At 42.4% G+C, this 24,438-nt stretch overlaps 1 protein-coding gene across 2 annotated transcripts in view; it reads right to left on the minus strand.

The window, feature by feature from the left end:
- wnk4a (WNK lysine deficient protein kinase 4a) overlaps positions 1-24,438 on the minus strand; it is an 85,406-nt gene that overhangs the window by 23,995 nt on the left and 36,973 nt on the right. The window contains exons 5-13 of one of the 2 annotated variants that reach the window (XM_080213824.1): positions 22,373-22,461; positions 17,968-18,187; positions 12,128-12,479; positions 10,597-10,712; positions 7,318-7,388; positions 4,915-5,056; positions 3,080-3,196; positions 2,073-2,225; positions 595-652 (exon numbers count right to left, since the gene is read on the minus strand). In XM_080213824.1, coding sequence (XP_080069950.1) covers positions 595-652; positions 2,073-2,225; positions 3,080-3,196; positions 4,915-5,056; positions 7,318-7,388; positions 10,597-10,712; positions 12,128-12,479; positions 17,968-18,187; positions 22,373-22,461 — 1,318 coding nt within the window. Of the gene's footprint in view, positions 1-594; positions 653-2,072; positions 2,226-3,079; positions 3,197-4,914; positions 5,057-7,317; positions 7,389-10,596; positions 10,713-12,127; positions 12,480-17,967; positions 18,191-22,372; positions 22,462-24,438 lie in introns of both variants that reach the window. The other variant, XM_080213822.1, reaches the window with a different exon arrangement.

The following is a 24,438-nucleotide window of genomic DNA, read 5'->3' on the forward strand; positions in this document are numbered from 1 at the left end:
ACTAAGGGACAATTTAGCCAATCCATTTAACCCGCACATCTTTGGACTGTGGGAGGAAACCAGAGCACCCAGAAGAAACTCAGGCAGACACAGGGAGAATGTGCAAACTCCACACAGTCACCCAAGATTAGAATCGAACCCTGGTCCCTGGTGCTGTGAGGCAGCAGTGCTAACCACTGCAGGTTGAATCATTAGAAGTATTTAAAGTGGAGGTGGATAAATATTTGATAGATCAAGGAATAGAAGCAATGGTGAAGTGACACAGAAAAGGAGCTGAGGCAGGCATTGATCAACCACGATCATATTGAATGGCGAGGCAGGCTTGAAGAGCCTGGTGACCTTTTCCTGCTTTTATTTCTTGTATTCTTGAGTTCTCAGGCAACCGGAGTTTAAATCCGGTCTAAACTGAGAGAATAAAGTCTCTCGAGTTGACAAGGCCTTTTGTGAAACAAGTTTGAGCATTGCCAATGCAGTTCCTATTGGATACAGGTCCATAACACAACACTGCCTGATATCCGAGTGTAGATAGGTACAATAGATGTAAAGGTCAATTCTGTGCTGCAGACAAAAAAGGCATTAAATTGTGTAGCTCACCTCTCGAAGCTGATGACAATAAAGTGGGATGTGGTGCCTGGTTTAACTTTTCTTCACCCTGTAAAACACAGGAGTGTATGATCACACATGCATGACTCATTTATAAACTAGATCTTGTTCTTCACTTATTTAGGTTACAGAAAAATATTATAAGTGGACATTAGTAAAATGATCAAATTACAAAAAGGAAACATTGGATCATTTTAATAGGATATTTGCTTTTCCATCACTTGAAAGCACTATTGTAGTATTTACTTATCAGTTAGCAAGTTACATGTGATTTATTATTGTCACATTTATTAGCATACAGTGAAAAGTATTGTTTCTTGCATGCTATACAAAGCATAATGTTCATAGAGAAGAGGGAGTGCTGAATGTAGTGTTAAAGTCATAGCTAGAGTGTAGAGAAAGATCAATTTAATGCAAGGTCTGCATTCAAAAGTCTGATGGCAGCAGGGAACAAGCTTGATCCGGTTGGTACGTGACCCAAGACTTTTATACCATTTTCCTGATGGAAGAAGGTGGAAAAGAGAACGTCTGGGGTGTGAGGGGTCCTTAATTATGCTGGCTGCTTTGCCGAGGCAGCGGGAAGTGCAGACAGTGTCAATGCATAGATTTCAGATCACACAATCAAATGTAACAAACTTACAGGTAATGGACACTTTAGTTTAAAGTTTATTTATTAACGTCACAAGTTGACTTATATTAATACTGCAATGAATTTACTGTGAAAATCCCCCAGTTGCCACATGCCTGTTCGGATACACTGAGGGAGAATTTAGCATGGCCAATGTACCCAACCAGCACATCTTTGAATGGTGGAAGGAAACCGGAGCACCCAGAGGAAACCCATGCAGACATGGGGAGAACGTGCAAACTCCACACAGACAGTGACCCAAGCTGTGAATTGAGCCCAGGTCCCTGGCACTGAGAGGCAGCAGTGCTAACCACTGTGCCACTATTAGACATAAAGACTACAAATATTCAGGTGACATTCCTTTGAACATTATTTTAACAGGTGGGTACTTATTTATTTAAGAAAATATATATTTGATGCACCTCTATTGACAATATAACCTTTCCAGCCCTATGATTTTATCACTAATAATTTTACAGTCTGAAGACATTTTAGCCAAGGTAAACTTATGGAACTTAAAACCAAGATTTTTCATCCAAATAAGGGAGAGCATAGTAACTAGACTCCCTGCCCCATCTGTTAATAAACCTGCTATCAAGCTTGCTATGCAAGGAGGACATTTCAATGGTTTAATCATTTATAAACAAAAATAGTTAATAGCTATTTTAATTATAGCTAATAACAGAGACTGCAGCAGTTCAAGGCAGTGGCTCTCCACCACTGTCTCAAGGGTAAACAGGGATAGGCAATACAATGCTGACTTAGCCAGTGGCAGCCACGTCCCCTGAAAGAACTTTAAAAATTAGAGACACAAATTTAAAAATCTTAGTGTGCTTCTTACCTGAGAATCATGGGAACTGGCAGTATTTGACGGCTTACTAACTTTATCCCCATGAATATCCTTCTTCAAAACAGCTTCTGCTTTGTGTATGATTTCTTGCAGCTTAGTAACAAAGCCATCCTTTTCTGAGAGTAGAATGAACTCCCTATTGATCTGAAAATACCACAGCAAAAATCAGTCCACTCGGTAGATTAACCAGTCACGGCAAAGAAGTAACACAAGTTTCTGGACAGCCCCACACTAGTGTTCCATTCAACTGTTTTGAGCAAAAGTAATCTGATTAATAGGTGTAATGGTCTGTTTAGTAATATCAAATATGTTTCAATAATATCGTTAAAGCCTTCACTTCATGAATGAACGATTGTAGTTTTGCACTGCATTCAAACATTGACTTCACAATTTGGTGTGTGATTTTTAAAAGTTTATTTATTAGTCACAAGTAAAGCTTACATTAATATTGCAATGAAGTTACTGTGAAATTCCCCTAGTCGCTACACCCTGGCACCTGTTTGGGTCAATGCACCTAACCAGCACGTCTTTCAGAACGTGGGAGGAAACCGGCGCACCCAGAGGAAATGCATGCAGACACAGGAGAACATGCAAATTCTATACAAATAGTGACCCAAATCAGGAATTGAACCTGGGTCACTGGCGTCGTGAGGCAGCAGTGCTAACCACTCTGCTACCATGCTTCCCTGGCAAAATCAGATCCTCCACTAATGTGATAATCCCAAGGCAGAAGGCAGCACACTGGGAGATCGCTCCCCACTCACTGGTGAGAATTGCCTCTGGGCATTTTTTTTGCACTGAGTGCTATAAAATCGCGACTGGCAGCTTGCCTGAAAAAACTGGCCGCGCTTGTCCCAAGGTCGGAAATTCTTGCCCGTGGTTAACGGACCTTTGTGCGGTCCATCCCTGCCTGCTACAATTCCTGTGGCAGGCGGGGTGGGAAAATTCCACCCCTAATGTTTCCCAAAGAAGGAGGACCTTTCCCATGAATTACCTACCATAACGCTGGCAATATCTTCCGGAGAGTCCCCTTCTAAATCAAACTTGAATGTTACCATTTTGTTGTTGTGCGTCTGGAGTTGACACTCTACCACGTGATCTCCTTTGTCCGAAATCTGTAGCAGGAATAGCAACCGTTAAAAATGAGCTTGTGCAGCCTATGTGACCTGCGTTAACAGCATAAATTGCAGGCGTTTCCTGGTGACCTACATTTTCAGGATCATAAGGATAGTGAGATAAACAAATTTAAATTAACATGAAGGCAAACAAACTTAAAAGCAAACGCAAGAGCTAAACATACAGATGACAAACAAAAGAGGCTAACTTCAGCTTTGATGTGACGTGGGCAATTGACAGGCAGAGTCCACCTGCCATCTGTTGCTGCTGCAGCTGGGAGATTAGAGTTATTTTATAACATGCGCCCGATTTCCATAAATCATGTGACAGGAGCAGCCCAGACCTGTATTCCAATGCTGTATTATGTACACTCCACCCATATGGAGATTTCACTCAAATGTTGTGCATACATTTTCAAACTCCAATTTGCTCCATCAGAAGTGACCTGTTAAAAAAGCCCACCAAAGCTTCTACTTTCTCAGGAGGCAAAGGGAATTTGTCATGTCTGCTACGACTCTCAAATTTTTTTACAGATGCACCGTAGGAAGCATGATCTCTAGATGTGTCACAGCTTGGTATGACTCCTGCTTTGATCAAGAAACTACAAAACTTTGTGAGCATAGTCCAGCCCATCACATAAACCGGCCTCCTGTCCATCGACTCCGTCTACACTTCCTGCTGCCTCAGAAAAGTAGGAAGGACCCACGCACTCCGGACATTTTCTCTTCCACTTCTTCCATTGGAAAAAAATTACAAAAGTCTGAGAACACATGCCAACTGACTCAAGAACAGCTTCTTCCCTGCTGCCATTTACCACATAACATGCAAACAATATAAAAAAATGGGCATACCATATATTAAGTTAATCTTTCTCTACACCCTAGCTATGACTACCACTACATTCTGCACCCTCTCCTTTCCTTCTCCCCATATGTATTCTATGAACAGTATGCTTTGTCTGTGCAGTGCGCAAAAAAGACAATACTTTTCATTGTATACCAAATACATGTGACAATAATAAATCAAATCAAAGGTGGGCACTCACACTGACTCATCTAATGGCCATCACTAAGGAGCACCAATGTAATAGGGAGAATAAGTGACCCAGTGCCAATTTGAGATTTGAAATTATTATGGGAATTCAAACAATACAGAGTAGAAATTGATTGAGACCTGTTTTGGAGTTCATCTTCAGCAGCCTGCATTCCCAAAACAAGAGGCCAAAAGATTGATGCCAAATTGGTCATTCGGCTTTATTTCAATAATTGGGGTGAGCAACTCTCACTGGTTGTGCCACCATGGCAGTCTGCCACTTCAGGGCTAGGAAATACCTTCCTTCAGATTCCAACACCAACCAATTTCTATCAACTACCATCAATTACATTTCAGTTTACATTGCAGTAGTTCCACAAAGTATACCAGTTGATACTCATTGAATAAATGGGTGATTATTAGTGCTAGGTGCATTTTACATCAACATGTGACTCCACTGTTGGTAAAGCCCCAGAGTAACGTCCCTGAAACTGTGTCTAAAGATTACACAATCCTTCTTTGTGGGCAATGCTATTTCCTTTACAATGTCAGAGTAAACATAAATCTGTACCACATTGTGAAGGGAAGAACTTTGTGCGAATATTCAGGAAAGCAAAAACTGGGGGGGGGGAAATTCCCTTAACGTTTGTATTGCTGGACAGTACCTGATTTGGAGAATGCTTACGTTAAGAATTCGTAACCTGGATCTTCCACGCCTGCGAATGAGTTTGCTGGATATATGTTTCACTGGCAGTTTTGCTGATCCTTCTCCTGCAGATAGACCTTCATAGCCATCACTCATTCCAGAAGCAACGTCTGAAGCATAGCTGTATAAAATCAACCAGAGCAGAAAACTGAACCAACGTTATCAAATACAGCAGTGCTGGAAAAATCTTAGCATTTTTAAGTCTTAAGTTTGGGTTTATTTATCAGTGTCACAAGCTCACATTAACACTGCAATTAAGTTACTGTGAAAATTCCCTAGTCGCAACACTCTGGCACCCTGTTCGGGTACACAGAGAGAATTTAGCATAGCCAGTGCATTTTTCAGACTGTGGGAGGAAATCGGAACATCAGGAGGAAATCCATGCAGACATGGGAAGAACATGCAGTCTCAGCACAGACGGAAACCCAAGCCAGGAACTGACCCTGGGTCCCTGGCGCTATGAGACAACAGTGCCAATCACTGTGCCACAATGATGTCCAATTTGGCAGCGTCAGTGGAAAGAGAGATGGAGTTAACACTTCAAATCCCATATGACTCTCATTTCGAACTTAGTCTCTCTCCACAGATGCTGCCAGACCTGCTTAAGTTCCAAACAAGAGTCATATTGGACTTCATTTAATTTCTCTCTCCACAGATGCCACCAGACCTCCTGAGTATTTCCAATACTTCGTTTTCAGTTCAGATTTCCAGCATCCACAAGATTCTGTTTTTCTAATTTAATATTACTTCTAAATTTACTTCTAAGAAAATAACACATAGATCCGGTTTCACCGACCTTGCCCGCTTCTAGGATTCTCCAGTCCCGCTACAGTGAATGGAGATTTGGCTGAGCGCCAAATTCTCCGATCCAATTGGCAGTGGTAGCGGGGCATGGGAGTCTGGAGAATTCCGGCCATGGTTAGCATTTATGCTTAAAAAGTGTGGTTCTATTCAGTTTCTGCATGCATTGCTCAATTGAGACAACTGTTTTTATAATGTTAGCAACTTTTTAAGCAATTCCAAATGACTTGGACTCTTGTTTAAAAAGTGTTGCGTTGAACCCAACAGTTACAGGCTGTAGGGTCCCATCTCAGAATATTATCTTGCTGAGAACAGCTGCCAAAAATTGGACAAGTTTTCTCAAATGCTACCTTGTGCAATGCAAAAACACTGTGGAGCCTTAACCCGGAGAGAGAGGGGTTAAAAGAGCTAGTTTATATTGTTTGCATGTTATGTGGTACATTGAAAAGATAAAGGAACTATAAAATAATACCCTTTAATCCAATTGTAATCAGCATATTATGGTTTTAAATTACTCATGATATTTACTCTTCAAATTGAAGTCCTGTCTAAATGGCTGTAGATCTATAATTCCATCTCTCACTCTAGTTTTTTGCCCCTTCAAAGAACAAAAGGTTTTACTCTAATGCAAAAATTAGTCCACATTCACTTTTATATTATTTCTTAACAAATTAGTTGTCATTGCAAGTTGAGATTACTGTAAACCAAGTTGTTGTTCCACAAAAGTTGATAACTCTTTATGGTGGTACAACGATTGTCTTGTGACACCACAAAAAAAAATCACATGACCAGATATTTACTCTTCCTGTTATGGATATCTCTGCTCCTTTGAACAATTGCATGTTGTTGTCCAGATAAGAATGCAATTTACATACCAAAGACTGACAAATTTAAATGTCTAATCAGAGAACGAACACGTCTTTTTAAAAAGAAATCAAAGTATACTCATAGGTCATTCTTTGTCGTTTTTTTAAATCCTATTTGATTAGTCATATGAGTGTTAGGAATCATCATAGAATCTATGGCACAGAGACAGGCACTTCAGCTCAAACTTGTCCGTGCTGACCAAAATGCACATCCAAGTTAACCCTATTTGCCTGCATTTGGCCCATGTCCCTCTAAACCTTTGCTATCCATGTGTCTGTCCAAATGCCTTTTAAATGTTGTCAATGTCCCTGCCTCAACCACTTCCTCCGGCGTTCATTCCACATATACCACTCTCTCTAAAAAAAAAGTTGCTCTTCAGGTCCCCATCAATTCTTTCCCCTCTTGACTCAAACCTATAGCCCCCTAGTTCTCGATTCCCCAACCCTGGGGAAAGGACCGAGTGCATTCACCCTATCCATGCCTCTCATGATCTTATACCCCTCTATAAGATCACCCCTCAGTCTCCTACACTACACAGAAAAAAGTCCTAGCCTGTCCAATCTCTCCCTATAACTCAGCCCCTTGAGTCCTTGTAAATCCCTTCTGCACTCTTTCCAGTTTAATAACATCTTTATTCAGGTATATGAATCTTTAAAAGTACAAACAGATTAAGGATTTTAAAGAACTATGGGATCTTGCGGCATTTCTATTTACCTGTCACCTGGTGAATTGATCCCACCGTGAAGTGACAGATGATGCTTTGAGGGGATGGTCACAGCGATGTTCTGCAAAGACAGAAGCAAAAGTGGATAAGAATTATGCAACATTTATTGAAATACCCTGAAGAAATTGTTGAAGCTTCAGTAATGAAAGAACAGAACAGCAATGTGGAGGAAGGGGAGAGGATCACTCACTCTTTTTAGAACTGGCCTGACTTTCATAAAATCCCTACAGTGCAGAAGGAGGCCATATGGCCCATCGAGTCTGCAACAACCCTCTAGCATCTTACTCAGGCCCAAACACTGCCCTATGCCCACGCACTTATCCCATTAATCCACCTAACCTACACATCTTGGGACACCAAGGGGCAATTTAACTCAGCAAGTGCACCTAAACTGTACATCTTTGGACTGTGGGAGAAACTGGAGCAGACACAGGGAGAATGTGCAAACTCCACACAGACTGTCACCCAAGACTGGAATCAAACCCAGGTTCCTGGCACTGTGAGGCAGCAGTGCTAACCACTGTTTATTGAAATAAAAATCAGACAAGCCTGATGATGGATAAACAGATTTGCTTCACTCAAGCAGATACTTCCTGGGCAATAAACATGCAAACATATGAATGAGGTAGGCCATTCAGCCCATCAAGCCTGTTCCACCATTTGATATGACCGTGGTTGATTTGTCTGGGTTTCAAATTCCACATTCCCATGTACATTTGGTAATCTTTGATTCCCTTACCTACCATGAATCTATCCATCTTTGCCTTGAACATATTCAATGACTCCCATTCCACTGTCTTCTGAGGCAGAGAGCTCCAGCCCTCAGAGGAAAGAATTCTCCTCATCTCTCTTCTAAAAGGACAGCCCGTAATACAAAAAAAAAACTGTCCCCCAGTTCATCCTCTCCACAGCCACAATGTCACTCTTCTCAACTCCTGTGGAAACAAGCCCAGTTTGCCCAACCTTTCTTCATGAAGCACCTTGCTCATTCCAAACCTGCTCTGAACGGCCTCCAATGTATTTACATCCTTCCTAAAATAATGATACCAAAACTGTACACAGTATTCAAGATGCGGTCTCACCAATGCCCTGAATAAATGAAACATAACATTCTTAATTTTATGTTCCTATCATAAAAAACAGTAGCATTCTATGAGTCTTCTTGACCTGCAAACTAACTTTCTGTGACACCTGCACTGAACACCCTCTGCACCTTGGCACTGTGCAGTCATTCTCCATTTAAGTACAACTCTGCCTTTTTATTCTTCCTGCCAAAGTGAACAGGTTGGCCATTTCCCACATTATAATCCAGCTCCCCAGATCTTTGCCTACTCACTCAACCTATAAATACCCGTGTTCAAACTCATGTCTTCTTCATAGAATCCCTACAGTGCATTTGGCGGCCATTTGGCCCACTGAATCTGCACCAGCCACAATCCCACACAGACCTTATCCCCATAACCTCATGTATTTATCCTTGCCAGTTCCCTGGCACTAAGAGGCAATTTAGCATGGCCTGTCCACCTAACCCACACATCTTTGGACCGTGGGAAGAAACCGGAGCACCTGTAGGAAACCCATGCAGACATGGGGAGGACGGGCAAATTCCACATAGTCACCCGAGGCTGCAAGTGAACCTGGGTCTCTGGCACTGTATGGCAGCAGTGCTAACCATTGTGCCATCGTGTCACACCATAACGTCAAGATGAAAATTAACCCCTGTATGTGGAGTCCTGGCTATCCCCAGCATTCTTCTCCCATATTAGGTACCATGCAAAATATTAAAAATGAGTATCATGTGTCATTTCAGAGTACACCCTGTTAAATCTGTTCTTTCCAAAGTTATGAAACATGCCCTTTCCTTTTGAATTTCTCATTACTTCAGAGGCCCTAGCCTAAACAATGTTAGCAGCATGTTTTTTGGCAAGACTATTGATGCATGCAATGTGCTTAGGAACTCTGCCCTCGAGCACTGCTCTGACTGATCAACATTCGTGCCATGAACATTTTCAAAGTCCTCAACATCATGTGACACTCTACATTTCCAAGCACACGATCCTGAAATGTCCTCCCAACAATATAATGTTCATGATTCTTCCATCTTCTTTCAAATTCTTTTTCCACTAATAAATGTTCCCTTGGGTTTTGTCCTCTCTCCCATCCCATTTCTTCTTTAGGTAATGACCTCCTCAAATCATCCAACTTTTAACCACATTCATCAACTTCCTTCAAATTGACAGCCTTAGTGTTCAAAACTTTCAAGGTCTGTTCTTTTCAAATATGCTTTTCCTTTCTTTATGCTTTCCCATGTTTTGCAACCAAGGCTATGGAGTCTTACTTTAAATGATTGTTCCTAGGGGTGTGAAGACTGAAACTCCTCAACTCCAAAAGTCTTTCTTGATTCTACAAGCTTCTGACTTTTGAAATCTAATTCAGGGTCATCTAATCACCATTTCTTTCAGCACAATTTTCCATTAAAAAATATTCCTTGTAATTTTAATTAAAAAGCATATTGATAACACACAATTTTAAAAAGGGTATCTGGTTATGTTTGGTGGAAAAGGCAGCACAGTAGTTAGCACTGCTGCCTCACCGCACCAGGGACCCGGGTTCAATTCCTGGCTTGAGTCACTGTCTTTGTGGAGTTTGCACATTCTCCCCGTGTCTGTGTGGGTTTCCTCCGGTTTCCTCCCACATTCTGAAAGGGGTGCTGGCTAGGTGCATTGGTCATGCTAAATTCTCCCTCAGTGTACCCCAATACGTTCCAGAGTGTGGCAACTAGGGGATTTTCACAATAACTTCATTTCAGTGTTAATGTAAGCCTACTTGGTGACACTAATAAATCAACTTTAAAAACACGGAGACAAACTAATCAGTAAATCAAACAGTTTCTTAGCTTGCAAAATATGATCTTGCAAGCTATTTGTTTTGTTAGAAACACACCAAAAGATAAGATTTAATAGGTGGAGCTATTCACATAAATCGAGAAGAGGGGAAAACTAAAGCCCATAACTCAAACCCATGTGAATATGTTGGAACCAATGGTTTGAGGATGATTCTCCACCATCCCATAATATTGCCCTGACTAGCTTGGGACTTGAGAGAAAGCGATTCAATGCACAAAAGTGATACAAACGATGCCACTAACAAAAGTATTCTTAAATGAGTTCTACTGATTGTCATTAGCAGTGAGAACTGGATTGCCCTCATAAAAACTCGACATTGTCCAAAAAAGTCGACAAGGTTAAAACTGCACGGCAGGTACTTACTGCTGGAAACTGAAGTCCAATTGCAGATTTAGGTTTTAACTGGCCAGCCATGTGTAAACTGTCATTAGAATCCAAGAATCCAGATGAACTTAGATAACCATCGGTCTCACAATCAGCTAGTCAGAAACAGAGAAAACAATGAGTCTGATTGGTTTGAAAATGGCCTTGACCACGCCAATTTTATTCTTTCTGTGTTATTTTTTAACTAAGAATACAATAAACAATCTGATAACTTCAAGGTGAATTTCACTGACACACCTATTAAAATATTACCAGCCCTAAAATCCAAATCAGTAGAGCTGAAAATATTACCATCTTATGTTGTAAAGGGACTGCAATTTCGTGCGTCAAACTACTGAAAATCCATAAATCTACAGACGTTAAGTCTCTGGAAAATAGGTTTGCCATGGACAAAGTGGTGAGGGAATGCATGATAATGGTTCTAATTTTAGGTCTTGGCAATGTCATCAGATTTGATACAGATTGGCCAGAAATCACTAATAATTTGAATTCTGTGATCTATCCCTTGGGTGGCTTGGCTAATATCAACAACTCCCATGTGGGGAGTTGACTTGCATTATTCCTGTATTAGGAGACCTGACTGGAAAAAACATGGAAATGAGGATTAACAATCAACAATGAAATGGAATTAAAACAATGAAATTAAATGCTATGCAGTTTGTGCTTCATAATAAACTCAGAATGAGAAGTTTAGATGCTAAGCACCATTTAGAAATTGAATAATATTGGATTAGAGTTATATCATATATGGGACAGACCATATAACGTGTTTGCACATTGCACTGTCTATTTGGTGCTCTGTCCATGGTAAACTTCACTTCCCATCTATTATAGATTAGACTCATATACATTTTTAGAACTAGACAGTGTGGAAGCTTGCCTCAATACCGGAAAATCCCGCCTGAGGTCAATGTACCTTTGCATGATCCGTGTCTTGTCTGCTATGATTCCCAGGAAAGTTCCACCCTATGACTAGTCTAGGATTTTACCCAGCTACAGACAGGGTGAGTAGGAAGCAGCTGTTCTCCTTGGTTGAGGGGTCAATCATGGAGGGACATAGTTTTAGGGTAGGGGGCAGGAGATTTGAAGGGGATTTGAGAAAAAACATTTTCACCCAGAGGAATCTGGAACGCACGGCCTGGGAAGGTGGTCAAGGTCGGAAACCTTACAACTTTTAAAAAAAAGTATTTGGATGAGCACTTGAACTATCATAATATTCAAGGATATGGGACAAGTGTAAGAAAATGGGATTAGTGCGCCTTTAGTGGTAGATAATATCAGTGCAGACTCGATGGGCCTATCCTGCACTCAATGGCTGGAATTTTACCAGCATGCCCACCCCAAATTCAGGGCAGGTGAGGCTCGCAGAACGCCATTCTCTATGGGCCCCGGGCAGGATCTTATGAGCCTCAGGTGAGCGAGGCGGTAAGATTCCAGCATATGATTCTAACTCTATCCTATTCATTCAGGAAAATGAAATCTGGATTTGCTTTTTTGAATTCAGTCTTACATGTAGCTGAAGAATAGTTAGTGTGTCTGTAACGAAAAGTCTGATGTTGATCAGCCTCTGGCTCCTCAGGCTCAGGTGGGAATGGAGGACTCAACACGATCTCAATGGGACCTGTGGGGGCTGGAGACTGGGAGAGTTGAGTCGTTCCGGCTGCACTCTCTGTCGTGTCCTGAGGCACCTTTAGCTCTTCCAGGAGCTGATAAATCTTATTCTTTTTCTCTTGCTCTTTCTTCTTCAGTTCTTCTTGCATGCGTTGGTTTCTTTCCCGTTTTCTCTTGACCTCAGTCACACGATCTCTGATGGCCTTTGCAACTAACTTGTAATCGGCCTCACATACAAAACCCAAGGTTACCTAACAAAAAAAAGGAGCATGTATTCAAAATGTGGCAGGATGACATTCTGCAGCGAAAATAAATATTCACATTTACACACATTTGATGTTGCAGTAACATACCGAGTCTCCCTTTAAAAATTTATTTAATTATTAGTCATAAGTAAGGCTTACATTAACACTGCAATGAAGTTATTGTGAAATTCCCCTAGTCGCCACAGTCTCCTGTCGGGTCAATGCATCTAACCAACAGGTCCTTCAGAATGTGGGAGGAAACCAGAGCACCCGGAGGAAACCCACGCAGACATGAGGAGAATGTGCAAACTCCACATAGACAGTGACCTAAGCTGGGAGTTGAACCTGGGTCCCTGGTGCTGTGAGGCAGCAGTGCTAACCACTGTGCTACCGTGCCGCCCTTGGGAGGTTATTGCTAAACCACAACTTAATCATGTGATCTCATGTTCTATTTCACTGCAACAATATCTCTTCACTGATTATAAGATGATTGGATCAGATTTGTAATAATAAAAGAACAACACTGCTCATCTATTCTGTCTTCAATAAATAGCTCAAATAAATGCATAAATAATTAAAAGAAGCTGAGATTGTCTAGCACTGTAATCTTTCTTCCCAGACATTTATAATGTTTTGAAGTTTTGTTCTCAATGAGACTGGACTCGGGAATGAAAGCTCTTTGTAGCTCTTCCAACGGGTTTCGGTGTGCAAGTGTCACTACAAGTTCTAGGTCTGTTTTTTAATTTGTGTTGAGTGGGTATATCAGTAATACTGGGGCATTACACTAGGCCTCAGTGACCCCAGGGAAGAGGCAAAATAATTGGGCAGGGTTCCTGATGCTGCTATTTAGACTCTGACACTTGTTGGAAAGGATGTGTGTCGATATTGAATGAAGATCAAGTTGGAATCAGCTGTAATACATGCCCACGTCGAACAGCCTCCAACGATACAAGCTACCTAAGCTCGTAGACAGAGAATGGCTTTCTGACAAAGCATTCAGAGGATTGTCAATGGCCACAAAACTCCACCCTTGCAAACTTCTGTGTCTTCAGGAGAGAAAAATCACCAAACTAGCTCAAAGCAGATGTGTTATGGCAGAGACTAGCATGGTTTCAGGTTCAATCCATGGTCAGTGCTGAGTCGGCCAGTGAATGTGTGTACCACATTACTGCAGCCCCTGAGCTGACGAAATGGAGATGGACTAAGATTCTACACTAATTGGTATCTGGTGACCTCCTATTGGGTGAAGACAATGACCATAACTGCCATGATTGCATAGATAGCAGTTACTCACCATGGAGGCTTCAAAGAAAGCATTTGACATTTGTCATCTCAATAAATTAGTAATCTTTGAAAATGCAAAACAGATTGACAACTTCATCAATCATAATATTGTACAAGGCAAGAGTTCCATTCCTCTAGTCTAGAGCATTTAATCTTAATGATTAAAAATTATGAGTAGGTTAGATGGACTGGCCATGCTAAATTGCCCCTCAGTGTCCCAACATGTTTCGGTTGGGGGATTAGTGGGGTAAATGTATGAGGTTACAGGGAGGGGGGGCCGGGGGGAGGGTGGAGGCGGTGGGCCTGGGTAAGATTCTCGATTGGAGAGTTGGTGCAGGCTGAATGGGCCAAATGGCCTCCTTCTGCACTGTAGGGACGCTATGATGTGTTTGCACAATTGAATTGAATAACGTAATCTACTTCACAGGAAAGTAATTTCAATGAAAGATATAGTTGTCAAGGTCTAAGGTCTATCTATACAAATGCCAGTTCTTCTTTTGGAATCAAATTAAAGCAATCCAAACAGCGGCACAGGCCCCTCCTATCAAATAACTACCTCAAAACAAGGATGGATCCAACAGACTCTCAGAACTTTGGTTAGAGTACATCTGACAAAATAAGCAATAAAATTCGGTTTTATTGTGGCACATCAATCTGAAATCGAGTTTATTGTTATAGAACATGACATCCTGTCCAAGATTCTGGGTTAATGAGCTGACAGTGACTTTCCATCACAATTCCTTCATTCCAATACTACCGTTTTCCCTCTGACCACCTGACCTGATTCCACCAAAAGCATTTGGTTATTTGGGATTGGAATCACTGCACAAGTTGCATTTTGGATGGAACCAAGTTGCAGAGTCATTTCCTCAATGACTTTTCCATCGGAATCGTGCTGAGATTCATGCTGGCCTTTGTCAATGAGGCAGCACGATGGCACAGTGGTTAGCACTGCTGCCTCGCAGTGGCAGGGACCCGAGTTTGATTCCAGCTTGGGTCACTGACTGTGCAGAGTCTGCATGTTCTCCCTATGTCTGCGTGGGTTTCTTCCACAGCAGAAAGACTTGCTGGTTAGGTGAATTAGCCATGCTAAATTCTCTCTGTGAACCCAAACAGGTGCTGGAGTGTGGCGACTAGGGGATTTTCACAGTAACATCATCGCAGTGTTAATTTAAGCCTACTTGTGACAAATAAACTTTACTTAACAAGTTGCAAAGATGGTTTGTCATTTTCTCAATGACTTTTCCATCAGAATCGTGCCAAGATTCATGATGGCCTTTTGCCAATGGGGTGGCATGGTGGCACAATGGTTAGCACTGCTGCCTCATTGTGCCAAGGACCTGGGTTCGATCCCCAGCTTGGGTCACTGACAGTGCGGAGTCTGCATGTTCTCCCTCTGTCTGCATGGGTTTCCTCCGGGTGCTCCAGTTTTCTCCCACAGTCTGAAAGAAGTGCTGGTGAGATGCATTGGCCATGCTAAATTCTCCCTCAGTGTACCCAAATAGGCACTGGAGTGTGGCGATTAGGGGACTTTCACAATAACTTCATTGCAGTGATAATGTAAGCGCCTACTTGTGACAATAAATAAACTTTACTTTACTTACAAGTTGCAGAGATGTTTGTAATTTCCTGAATGACTTTTCCATCGGAATCATGCCGAGATTCATGCTGGCCTTTTGCCAGTGGGAATTAAACATTTTCCAGCTGCAATACAGCTACAAACACTATGCTTGTAATCGGGTGTCATTTGTGAACTGAAGCCATGGGGCGATCTTACCAGCTGTTGGTGCCACACTCCTGCCACAGCGAGGTCGGAGAGTTGTCAGTCAGCAGGATGGGAAAATGCCACCAACGTGAGTGGTGGTAATGTTCAGGCCGCGATCGTTCGATTCTATCTGGTATACTGGAGAAACTCGCTCATCCATTTGCAGAGCCAACTTGAGACTCAACAGGCGAGATTCTCTGGCTTTCCCTCAGTGGTTTTCTCGGTGGCAGGGATCCTCTGACCCCGCTGAAGAAAGCGCACGCTGCTGGGAAACCTGCAGCAGGAGTACGCCACTGCTGGGACTGGAGAATCCCATTGGCGTGAATGGCCAGAAAGTTCCAGCCAACATATTAAACAAAAAGTAGCCGGACATTTTTTTCATCCATTTATAGGATGCGGGCATTGCTGTTGAGGCCACTATTTATTGCCCGTTCTCTCACTGCCTTTGAGAAGGTGATAGCGAACTGTTCTCTTGAACTGCTGAAGTCTATGCACTGTGGGTACACCTGTTAAGGAGGAAGCTCCAGGATCTTGGTCCAGTGACGGGCAATCTATTTCCAAGTCGCTATAGTGAGTGGCTTCGAGGGGAACTTCCAGGTGATGGTGTTCCCATTTGTTTGCTGCCCTTGCCCTTTGGACAGTAGTAGGTATTTGGAAGGAGCCTTGTTGAATTATGTTAAAGAGTATTAACACTGAGGATTCTGATAAGGTGAAGATTATTCTTTTGAGTTTCTAAGATGTTCACATTAAGAAATGGGGGTTGCATTAATTATCTAGTTTTGGAGATCCTGTGGTGCAGTGGCCCAAAGCTCCAGGTTCAAGTCCCACCCCAGGATTTTCTGACCAAGGAAGGTGCACTCATAGTATGGCCATACAAGGTGAGGAGTAACTTGTAAATCCTTCCTACACACACCAGTGGCAGTAATAGCAAGAGAGATTTCTGGTCAGCCATTTGCTGGAAAGAATATTGGAGATTGTACCATGAATATCCATAGCACTAAGCTACAACATGCATATAAAAGTGCATGTTGCCACAGCAACTCGGACTCCTTTGCGAGCTGGTTGGCTAAGTTGGCTGGATGGCCGTGTGGATCATATTGATGCCAACAGCATTGGGTTTGATCCCAGATCCGGCTGGCTGGGCTCTGGATCTGCCTCCCTGCCCTACCCATGGGAGAAGGGGTGTGATGGGTGGGGGTGCATGCCGTAGTAGGTCGGATTTGCCTTCATGCAAGTAGTCGTGAAGAACCACCCAGCTTTCACATCTGCTGCCAGATGTTGATCCTGTTATCTGAAGGATGGCATTTTCTGACTTTCGGTTGCTCTTCAAATTCCTGCCCACGCCAATTCCCACTGCTGGTAGGACTGGAAAATCCCATCTTAAGACTAGTCGTTGTTAGCAGTGTTGAAAATTGGGATAAGCATTTGAACAGACAATATATTCTTGTGCAAGTTTCTTGCTAGCAGAAGGCCCAATTATTGGCACATTCGATTTACTAGCAGTGATTAAGCATCCTAATTTTGCCAAAAATAAAATCGATTTTCATGGAAATTTTAGAATAAATCAGGAAAGGAAATAAAATGCTGGGAAGATCTCACGTAAATGATTCCAGGTTATAATTTGGCTGGAACAACTTCAGAGGGACCTCGGGGTCCTTGTGCATGAGTCGCAAAAGCCCAGCTTGCAGGTGGTCAGGAAGGCAAATGGGATGCTGGCCTTCATAGCGAGGGGGATTGAATATAAAAGTAGGGAGGTCTTGCTGCAACTGTATAGGGCACTGGTGAGGCCGCAGCTGGAGTACTGTGTGCAGTTTTGGGCGCCGCACCTGCGCAAGGATATTTTGGCCCTGGAGGGAGTGCAGAGGAGGTTTACTAGGCTGATACCGGAGTTGAGGGGGTTGAGCTATGAGGAGAGGCTGAATAAACTAGGCTTGTACTCGTTAGAGTTTAGAAGAATGAGGGGAGATCTCATTGAGACATATAAGATGATGAATGGGATGGATAGGATAGAGGTGGAGAGACTCTTCCCGCTCAAAAAAGACAGTAGGACTAGGGGGCACAGCCTCAAGATAAAGGGGAGGCGGTTTAGAACGGAGTTGAGGAGGAACTTCTTCACTCAAAGGGTGGTGAATCTCTGGAATTCTCTGCCCGTTGAAGTGGTGGAGGCTGCCTCGCTAAATATTTTTAAGAAGCGGGTTGATGGGTTCTTGATAAGAGAGGGGATTAAGGGTTATGGGGAGAGGGCGGGAAAGTGGAACTGAGCCACGACAGATCAGCCATGATCTTATTGAATGGCGGGGCAGGCTCGAAGGGCTAGATGGCCTACTCCTGCTCCTATTTCTTATGTTCTTATGTTCACATTCATGCAAATCCTACAAATAACATCAACATTACTTTCAGCTCTGCATGCTAAATATGGATAGGTTTATATGAGGGTAACTTTACCATTTCCTGTGCCACCTCTTCTGAAACATCCTTATACAATTCAAAGGGAAACTCAATAGCTTTGTTGTCTTTGTATTTGCCATGGAGTTTCTTTGAATCGTCCATGCGGAGCCAAAGTTTTAAGGCAGACTTTGCTCCATCATCTTCCTCAGCAAGCTCCACATGGACCCCTGTGTCCTCTTGAAAGAATGAATGATCGAGAAGATCCTGAATGGTGTACCTGCTCCAAAAGAGAATAGGACGCTAAGATTGAGAGAGGCAATGAATCCGACAATTAAACATTAGAAACATGGAAATTAGAAGCCGGAGTAGACCATTCAACCATTTTACCCTGCTCTGCCATTAATTGGGGTGCCACAGTGGTTAGCACTGCTGCCTCACAGTGCCAGGGACCCAGTTCAATTACGGCCTTGGGTGACTGTCTTTGTGGAGTTTGCATGGCTTTCCTCTGGGTGCTCCGGTTTCCTCCCACGCTCCAAAGATGTGTGGGTTAGATTGGTTGGCCACGCTAAATTGACCCTACTGTCAGGGGACTAGCAGAGTTGGAATAGGATCTGGGTGGGATTGTGGTCAGTGCAGACTCGATGGGCTGAATGGCATCCTTCTGCATTGAGGGGGTTCTATGATCATGGCTGATCATCAAGTTCAACATTTGTCCCGCATATTCAAGTTTGAACATTATTTGGATACTCAAATCCTGGAAAAAAATGGATAGTTTCATGCATTTAACCAGGAAGTGACTTCAAATTGAATGATCCCAAGAATATTCGGACCCCATGCTTTGCAACCAACATCTCTGCTACTTTTCTAACCAATGAAAATAAAGTGTAAAAGAATTACATCTCAGAATTCTGAGAGAGTGTGCTGATTTCAGGCATCTGTATCAAACAAGATTTCACCAATGGATCAAAGTTAGATATACTTTAAGCTCAATTTTAGGTAGAATTATAATCATGAGTCTTGCTTAGAAGAGCCGCAATGAATTCACTTTCTAGGAATACATTTACAAGAGAAATAACAGGGAACATCTTAATTTGTTTACAATGCAACCCACTTGCATCCTTCAAGATTCATGGTTTGATACCACCGACGGTTCTGCTGCTTTAATTGTGATTTATGGCACGCCCTCCCATTCTGGTGCTCCTGCGTGAGATAGGGGAAGATTCTTATCTTCAACAGAATATCCACAACAGGACTTAAGATTAGCGATGTTATCATGAGCGATGTCCTTTCATCTTTATACAAGACGGTGGATTGCAGCAAATCAAATCCATTGAGGATGGGCTAGCTTCAAAAGGTGCAATTTTGCTGAGGTTGAACTCAGCAAACCAAGGAAGGATTATTCTTCTTGGTGTTGGCACCTGTTGTCAAGCCAATGAATGTTAATTTATTCATTTGTGGGGCATGGTCATCATTGGCCAGCAGGTATTGCCCATCCCTAGTTGTTCTTGAACTGAATGGTTTGCTAGGCTACTCCAGATGGCAGTTGAGAGTCAACCACATTGCTGTAGATCTGGAGTCACATCTAGGCCACTAGGTAAGCATGGCAAATTTCCTTCCCTAAAGCACACTGATGAACCAGATGGATTTTTCCGACAATTGACCGTGTTTTCATGGTCATCAGTAGATTCTTAATTTCAGATTAATTTTTATTGAATTCAAATTCCACCATCTGCAATGGCGGGATTCAAACCTGGGTTCCCCAGAATGTTACCCGAGTTTCTGGATTTATAGTCTGGGATAACACCACTAAGCCATCACTTCACCAAGATCTTTTATCTGGCAATGGGGTATAATGGGAAGGTGCAGATGAAAGGCATTGGAATGAGGGGCAAAAATGGTCCATTTTCTTGTTTCTTAGAACTGTACACACCAGATTCATACACATTAGATTGCAAGCTTCAGTACATTCCTACTGCCTATTTCAAATTAGGGATGTGGATGGGATTCGGATGTGATCAATTCTAAAGTGGTAGACATGTTTTTAAATTGCCTTCTTCACAATAGCGTCAAAATTCAACCTTGAGCCATGCATTTTCCAGATGCCTCCCTGGTTTCCAATACTGCAGTAGAAAGGGCACACTTCTTATGAGCCAGAAATGCACCATCAGAAATGATAGTGTAAATAAATGAGCATCTGGGAGCCATGCCTGAAAAAGGTTATAATTCCTTTTCTCAAAGAATTAATATTTATGGGATGTGGGCATCGCTGGCTAAGTCAGCATTCATTGCCCATCCCCAGATGCCCTTGAGAAGGTGGTGGTGAGCTGCCATCTTCTACTGCTGCAGTCCCTGAGGTGTAACTGCACTCACAGTGCTGTTAGGGAGGGAGTTCCAGGATTTTGACCCAGTGACAGTGAAGGAATGGCGATACATTTCCAAGTCAGGACGGCGAGAGACTTGGCCAACCTTTGTAAGGTTCTGCACCGCCCAGTATGATTCCCATAGTGGATGGGATGGGAAGATTCCACAGTGGCAGGGAGCCTCCAAGTGGCGGTGTTTTCAGGTATCTGCTGTTCTTGTCTTCCTAAGGGGTAATTTGGAAGGTGTTATTGGGGTCATTGCAGTGCCTTTTATTTGTAAAGGTTTCCCCATGTAGGCAACTACTATGGCCTTTACATCTCCCAAACTCAGGAGTTGGATGCTCGATTTGGGGTGCTTATAGGTGTGTTCTCCAATAACGGAGACTGCAGTTCCTGTGTCCACCTCCACCTTCAAGGCTTCGCCATTCAATAGTAATTCCACAATTATTGGGGCAAATTTTGTTGCAATAAAACAATTCAGTTATAGTGCCCCCGTCTCTGGAAGAGGTAGATACATGGAAGATACTGGCATGGTACACTCAGGTGCTGCCCTTGGCTTTCTCCCTAGGCAGCGTGCGTTTTGCCTGCACCTGAGACTTCAGGCCATGTCCTTTAAAAGTGCTTACAATAATCCATCATCTGCACCTTTCTGGAGTATGTTCTCTAACACTCTTGATATCACTACTGCCTTTCCCTGACTGCCTGGTGGTGACATTAGGGTTCCTATATTGAAAGGGGCCCTTTAACACCTGATTTACACAAGCATTCTCCATTGAGGACTGATTACATGAGGTCTCTCTCTCCCTAATTGGAGGGTATTGCTGCCACGTTGAAGCAACGTCTCTGGGAATTAAAGCAGGCTTCAGGTTGTAATGCTTTTTTCATCATGTCTACTCGCTCGTTAAAAGTTTTTGAGTCGGGGGCATCCAGATAGGCCAGACTTCTCATCACATTGAAAGTCAGAGCCCCACACGCTGTCAGCAATATCACTTTTTGTTTTCCTTCTCCTTCAATGTTGTTAGAAGAAATAACACATGCCCTCAACGTATTGGAGCCAACCTTGGTGTTACAGTGCTTGAGTTTCCGGAAAAGAGGCATTATGGTTTTGTCTTATCAGAGAACATTCTTGACTTAGAGGGAAAGATGGAGAAAAAATTTCTCTTTGTCACCAATGCAGTAAGTCAGCCAAACGCCAGTTTCCCGTCACCAACACCCTTTATTGTGCACCAAAGGAAAGGGTCGCGATAGTGTCTTACAGTCAGGTAGTCTCCACCTCGGGACCTACAACCCTGGTGTGGGAAGAGTAACTGGTAAAAAAAAACCCTTCAGACAGCTTCCCGCTGGACGAACCCCCGCTCACTCAATAAGGGACCTCGAACTCCACAAAGTCCATGGGGAGATCTATTGAAGACCCTTCATGGCCATCATAACATTCAGTAAAACAATAAATGTGTTTCAAAAATATCTTGCATTACGACCGAACAGTAAGACAAGAACTCATTCAGAAGTAATCAAATTACATATTGGTATTTCATATCATACATCGTAATATCCTAGAGTGCAGACTTGGCCCATCGAATCTGCATTGACTACAATCCCACCCAGGCCCCATCCCCATACATTTACCGTAGCTAGTCCCTCTAAAGCTAAGGGGCATTTTAGCATGGCCAATCCACCTAACCTGCACAATTTTGGACTCTGGGAGGAAACCGGAGCACCTGGAGGAAAACCACACAGACACAGGGAGAATATGCAAACTCCACACAGACAGTGACCCAAGCCAGGGATTGAACTCAGGTCCCTGGCGTGAGAGGCAGGAGTGCTGACCACTGGACCACTCCAATAAATTGTCAGTGCAATCATTTATCTATAAAGCTATAAGCACTATAAATCCTCAGTGCAATATCATAATGTACCAACCGGAAAGTGCCTAAAATATCTCCCCATATAATGCTGTTACGTCTTTCCAGGTAAGGAATTAGAAATTGCCTCTATCAATTGGAACTTGGAGGCACAGTTCATAGATCAAGGTTAAATGTTAAGTCACAATTTATTTGTAAGATTAACCTATGCCACCAGACAAACTCTGAGCAGATTCTTACCTCTCATCTTTGTTTTGACGGATGCATCCTTCAATAATCTCTTTGAGCTCTGGGACTTTTACTTTGTTAAAGCTGGCTGGCTTAACACCCTGCAGGGAAAGAAATAACACCATGCCGTAACCTTCCGAATAACACAAAGTGCAACCAAACACAAAGTGCTGTGAGTAGTAATGATTAACTGGGTAACTGTTTTTATGGTATGCATTCGATTACCTCAGGAAAAGAAACAAGTAAACAAGTTTGGTAACTTTACAAATAAATCATATTCATCACCCAACTTTATGCAAGTTTGTAGGGCAGCACGGTGGCACAGTGATTAGTGCTGCTGCCTTACAGCATCAGGGACCCCGGAATCGAATCCTGGCTTGGATCACTGTGCAAAGTCTCCCGTGTCTGCGTGTGTTTCCTCCGGGGTGCTCCAGTTTCCTCCACAGTCCAAAAGACGTGCTGGCTAGGTGCACTGGCCATGCTAAATTCTCTCTCAGTGTACCCGAACAGGCAGAGTGTGCTGACTAGGAAATTTTCACAGTAACCTTATTGCAGTATTAATATAAGCCTACTTGTGACACTAATAAATAAACTTAAACTAGTTGTTCATCATTGTAGCTATGAAGCATCAATTCATTCCCTGCAATTGTTGCAAACTATATGGAAAAGGTGAGCACTTACTGTTGTACCCAGGAACTACACACTGGGGGCTCTGACAAAGGGTCATCTAGACTCGAAACGTTGGCTCTACTCTTTCTCCACAGATGCTGTCAGACCTGCTGAGATTTTCCAGCATTTTTTTGTTGTGTCACTACAGACTGATTAGCTTCAACTCTATTCCAAACCAGACAAAGTTTTGGTTCGATTAGAAAATTTAAGTATTTACTTACAGATTTGTTCTTTCCTATCCAGTCGGGGTTACATGTAATTTAGCAGGTTATTATTTAAATTGGACATGAATCTGATGAAGTTGCCAAGAAAGAATCTTAAAACAGGAGCTGACTCAAACATCGCACAAAAACCAAGTGTTACAGCTGCACTATTTGCAACTGCAGAAACAAAGTGTTGCACTCATAATAATGAAAATGTGATCATTCTTCAAAATGTCAGATGTAAAACTGGGAACGAGTTCTTGACGCCGTCTCAGCTTAATCAACCAAGATGGAAATGAGCTAATCATGTAACCTCCAAAATGTTCCCACAGAGCAGTCTAATGGAGGGGGATTGTGAAACTACAATTTTACTGTGTACTGTACAGCAATGTCACCTGATTCCAGTATGAGCCAGTGCCAGTGGCTTTTAAGAAAATTAAAACTGTCTTAACTGCATTTGCTTCTCAAATGCAAGTACAAGTTTAGCTAAGGTCAAAGACATTTAATCAGATTAGCATCTAAACAGTTCAGCATCATTAACCAGTTGTACTTTGACTTTGACCATATCCCAGAATCCTTGAAACATCCTTAAACAAAAATGTAGAACAACGACGCACAAAGATATTGGACCAAAGCATCATTGCGTTGTTGAACTAATTGATTCAAAGGCATGCTCAGATTCACATGACCCCACTGCATCCCCCCCATTTCCCTCAATATGGATGTTATATAATCAGAAACTCCAGAAAAACTTTTATTCCCAAATTGACAACAGATGGTACAACATTAATGCAGTTATGCTCCCCAGATGTGTACAAGTCCGTAGCCCATCCTACAAGTGAATTTGATAGTTCTTGAGGATTGTATACTTTTTTTAAAACAGATGTAACAAAGAAGAGTCGCCAATATTTCACTGACAAGAGTAATGACAGGTTTCCCTTCCTTAGGTCCTCTATTCGTATTATTCTGAACTCCTTACCCATTCCTCAAGTGCCTAGTTAAAAGAACAATGATCTTTATAGAGGAAATACTTTCAACAGGAAGTACTCTCTCATTTGTGTAAAATCTTTCTGCTTTGCATCCCCTCAAACCAAGAAGTTCAAAGTCCATTTTCAGCATAATACATAGTTTAATTAATAGACCAAGTTTCAAAAATCCCAGTATTAATCTGCCACTGTAAAGAGGAATGATTTGGAATTGAGAAGC

This window comes from Carcharhinus amblyrhynchos, chromosome 27 (genome assembly GCF_965287045.1).
Source record: "Carcharhinus amblyrhynchos chromosome 27, sCarAmb.v2.hapA, whole genome shotgun sequence".
NCBI lineage: Eukaryota > Metazoa > Chordata > Chondrichthyes > Carcharhiniformes > Carcharhinidae > Carcharhinus > Carcharhinus amblyrhynchos.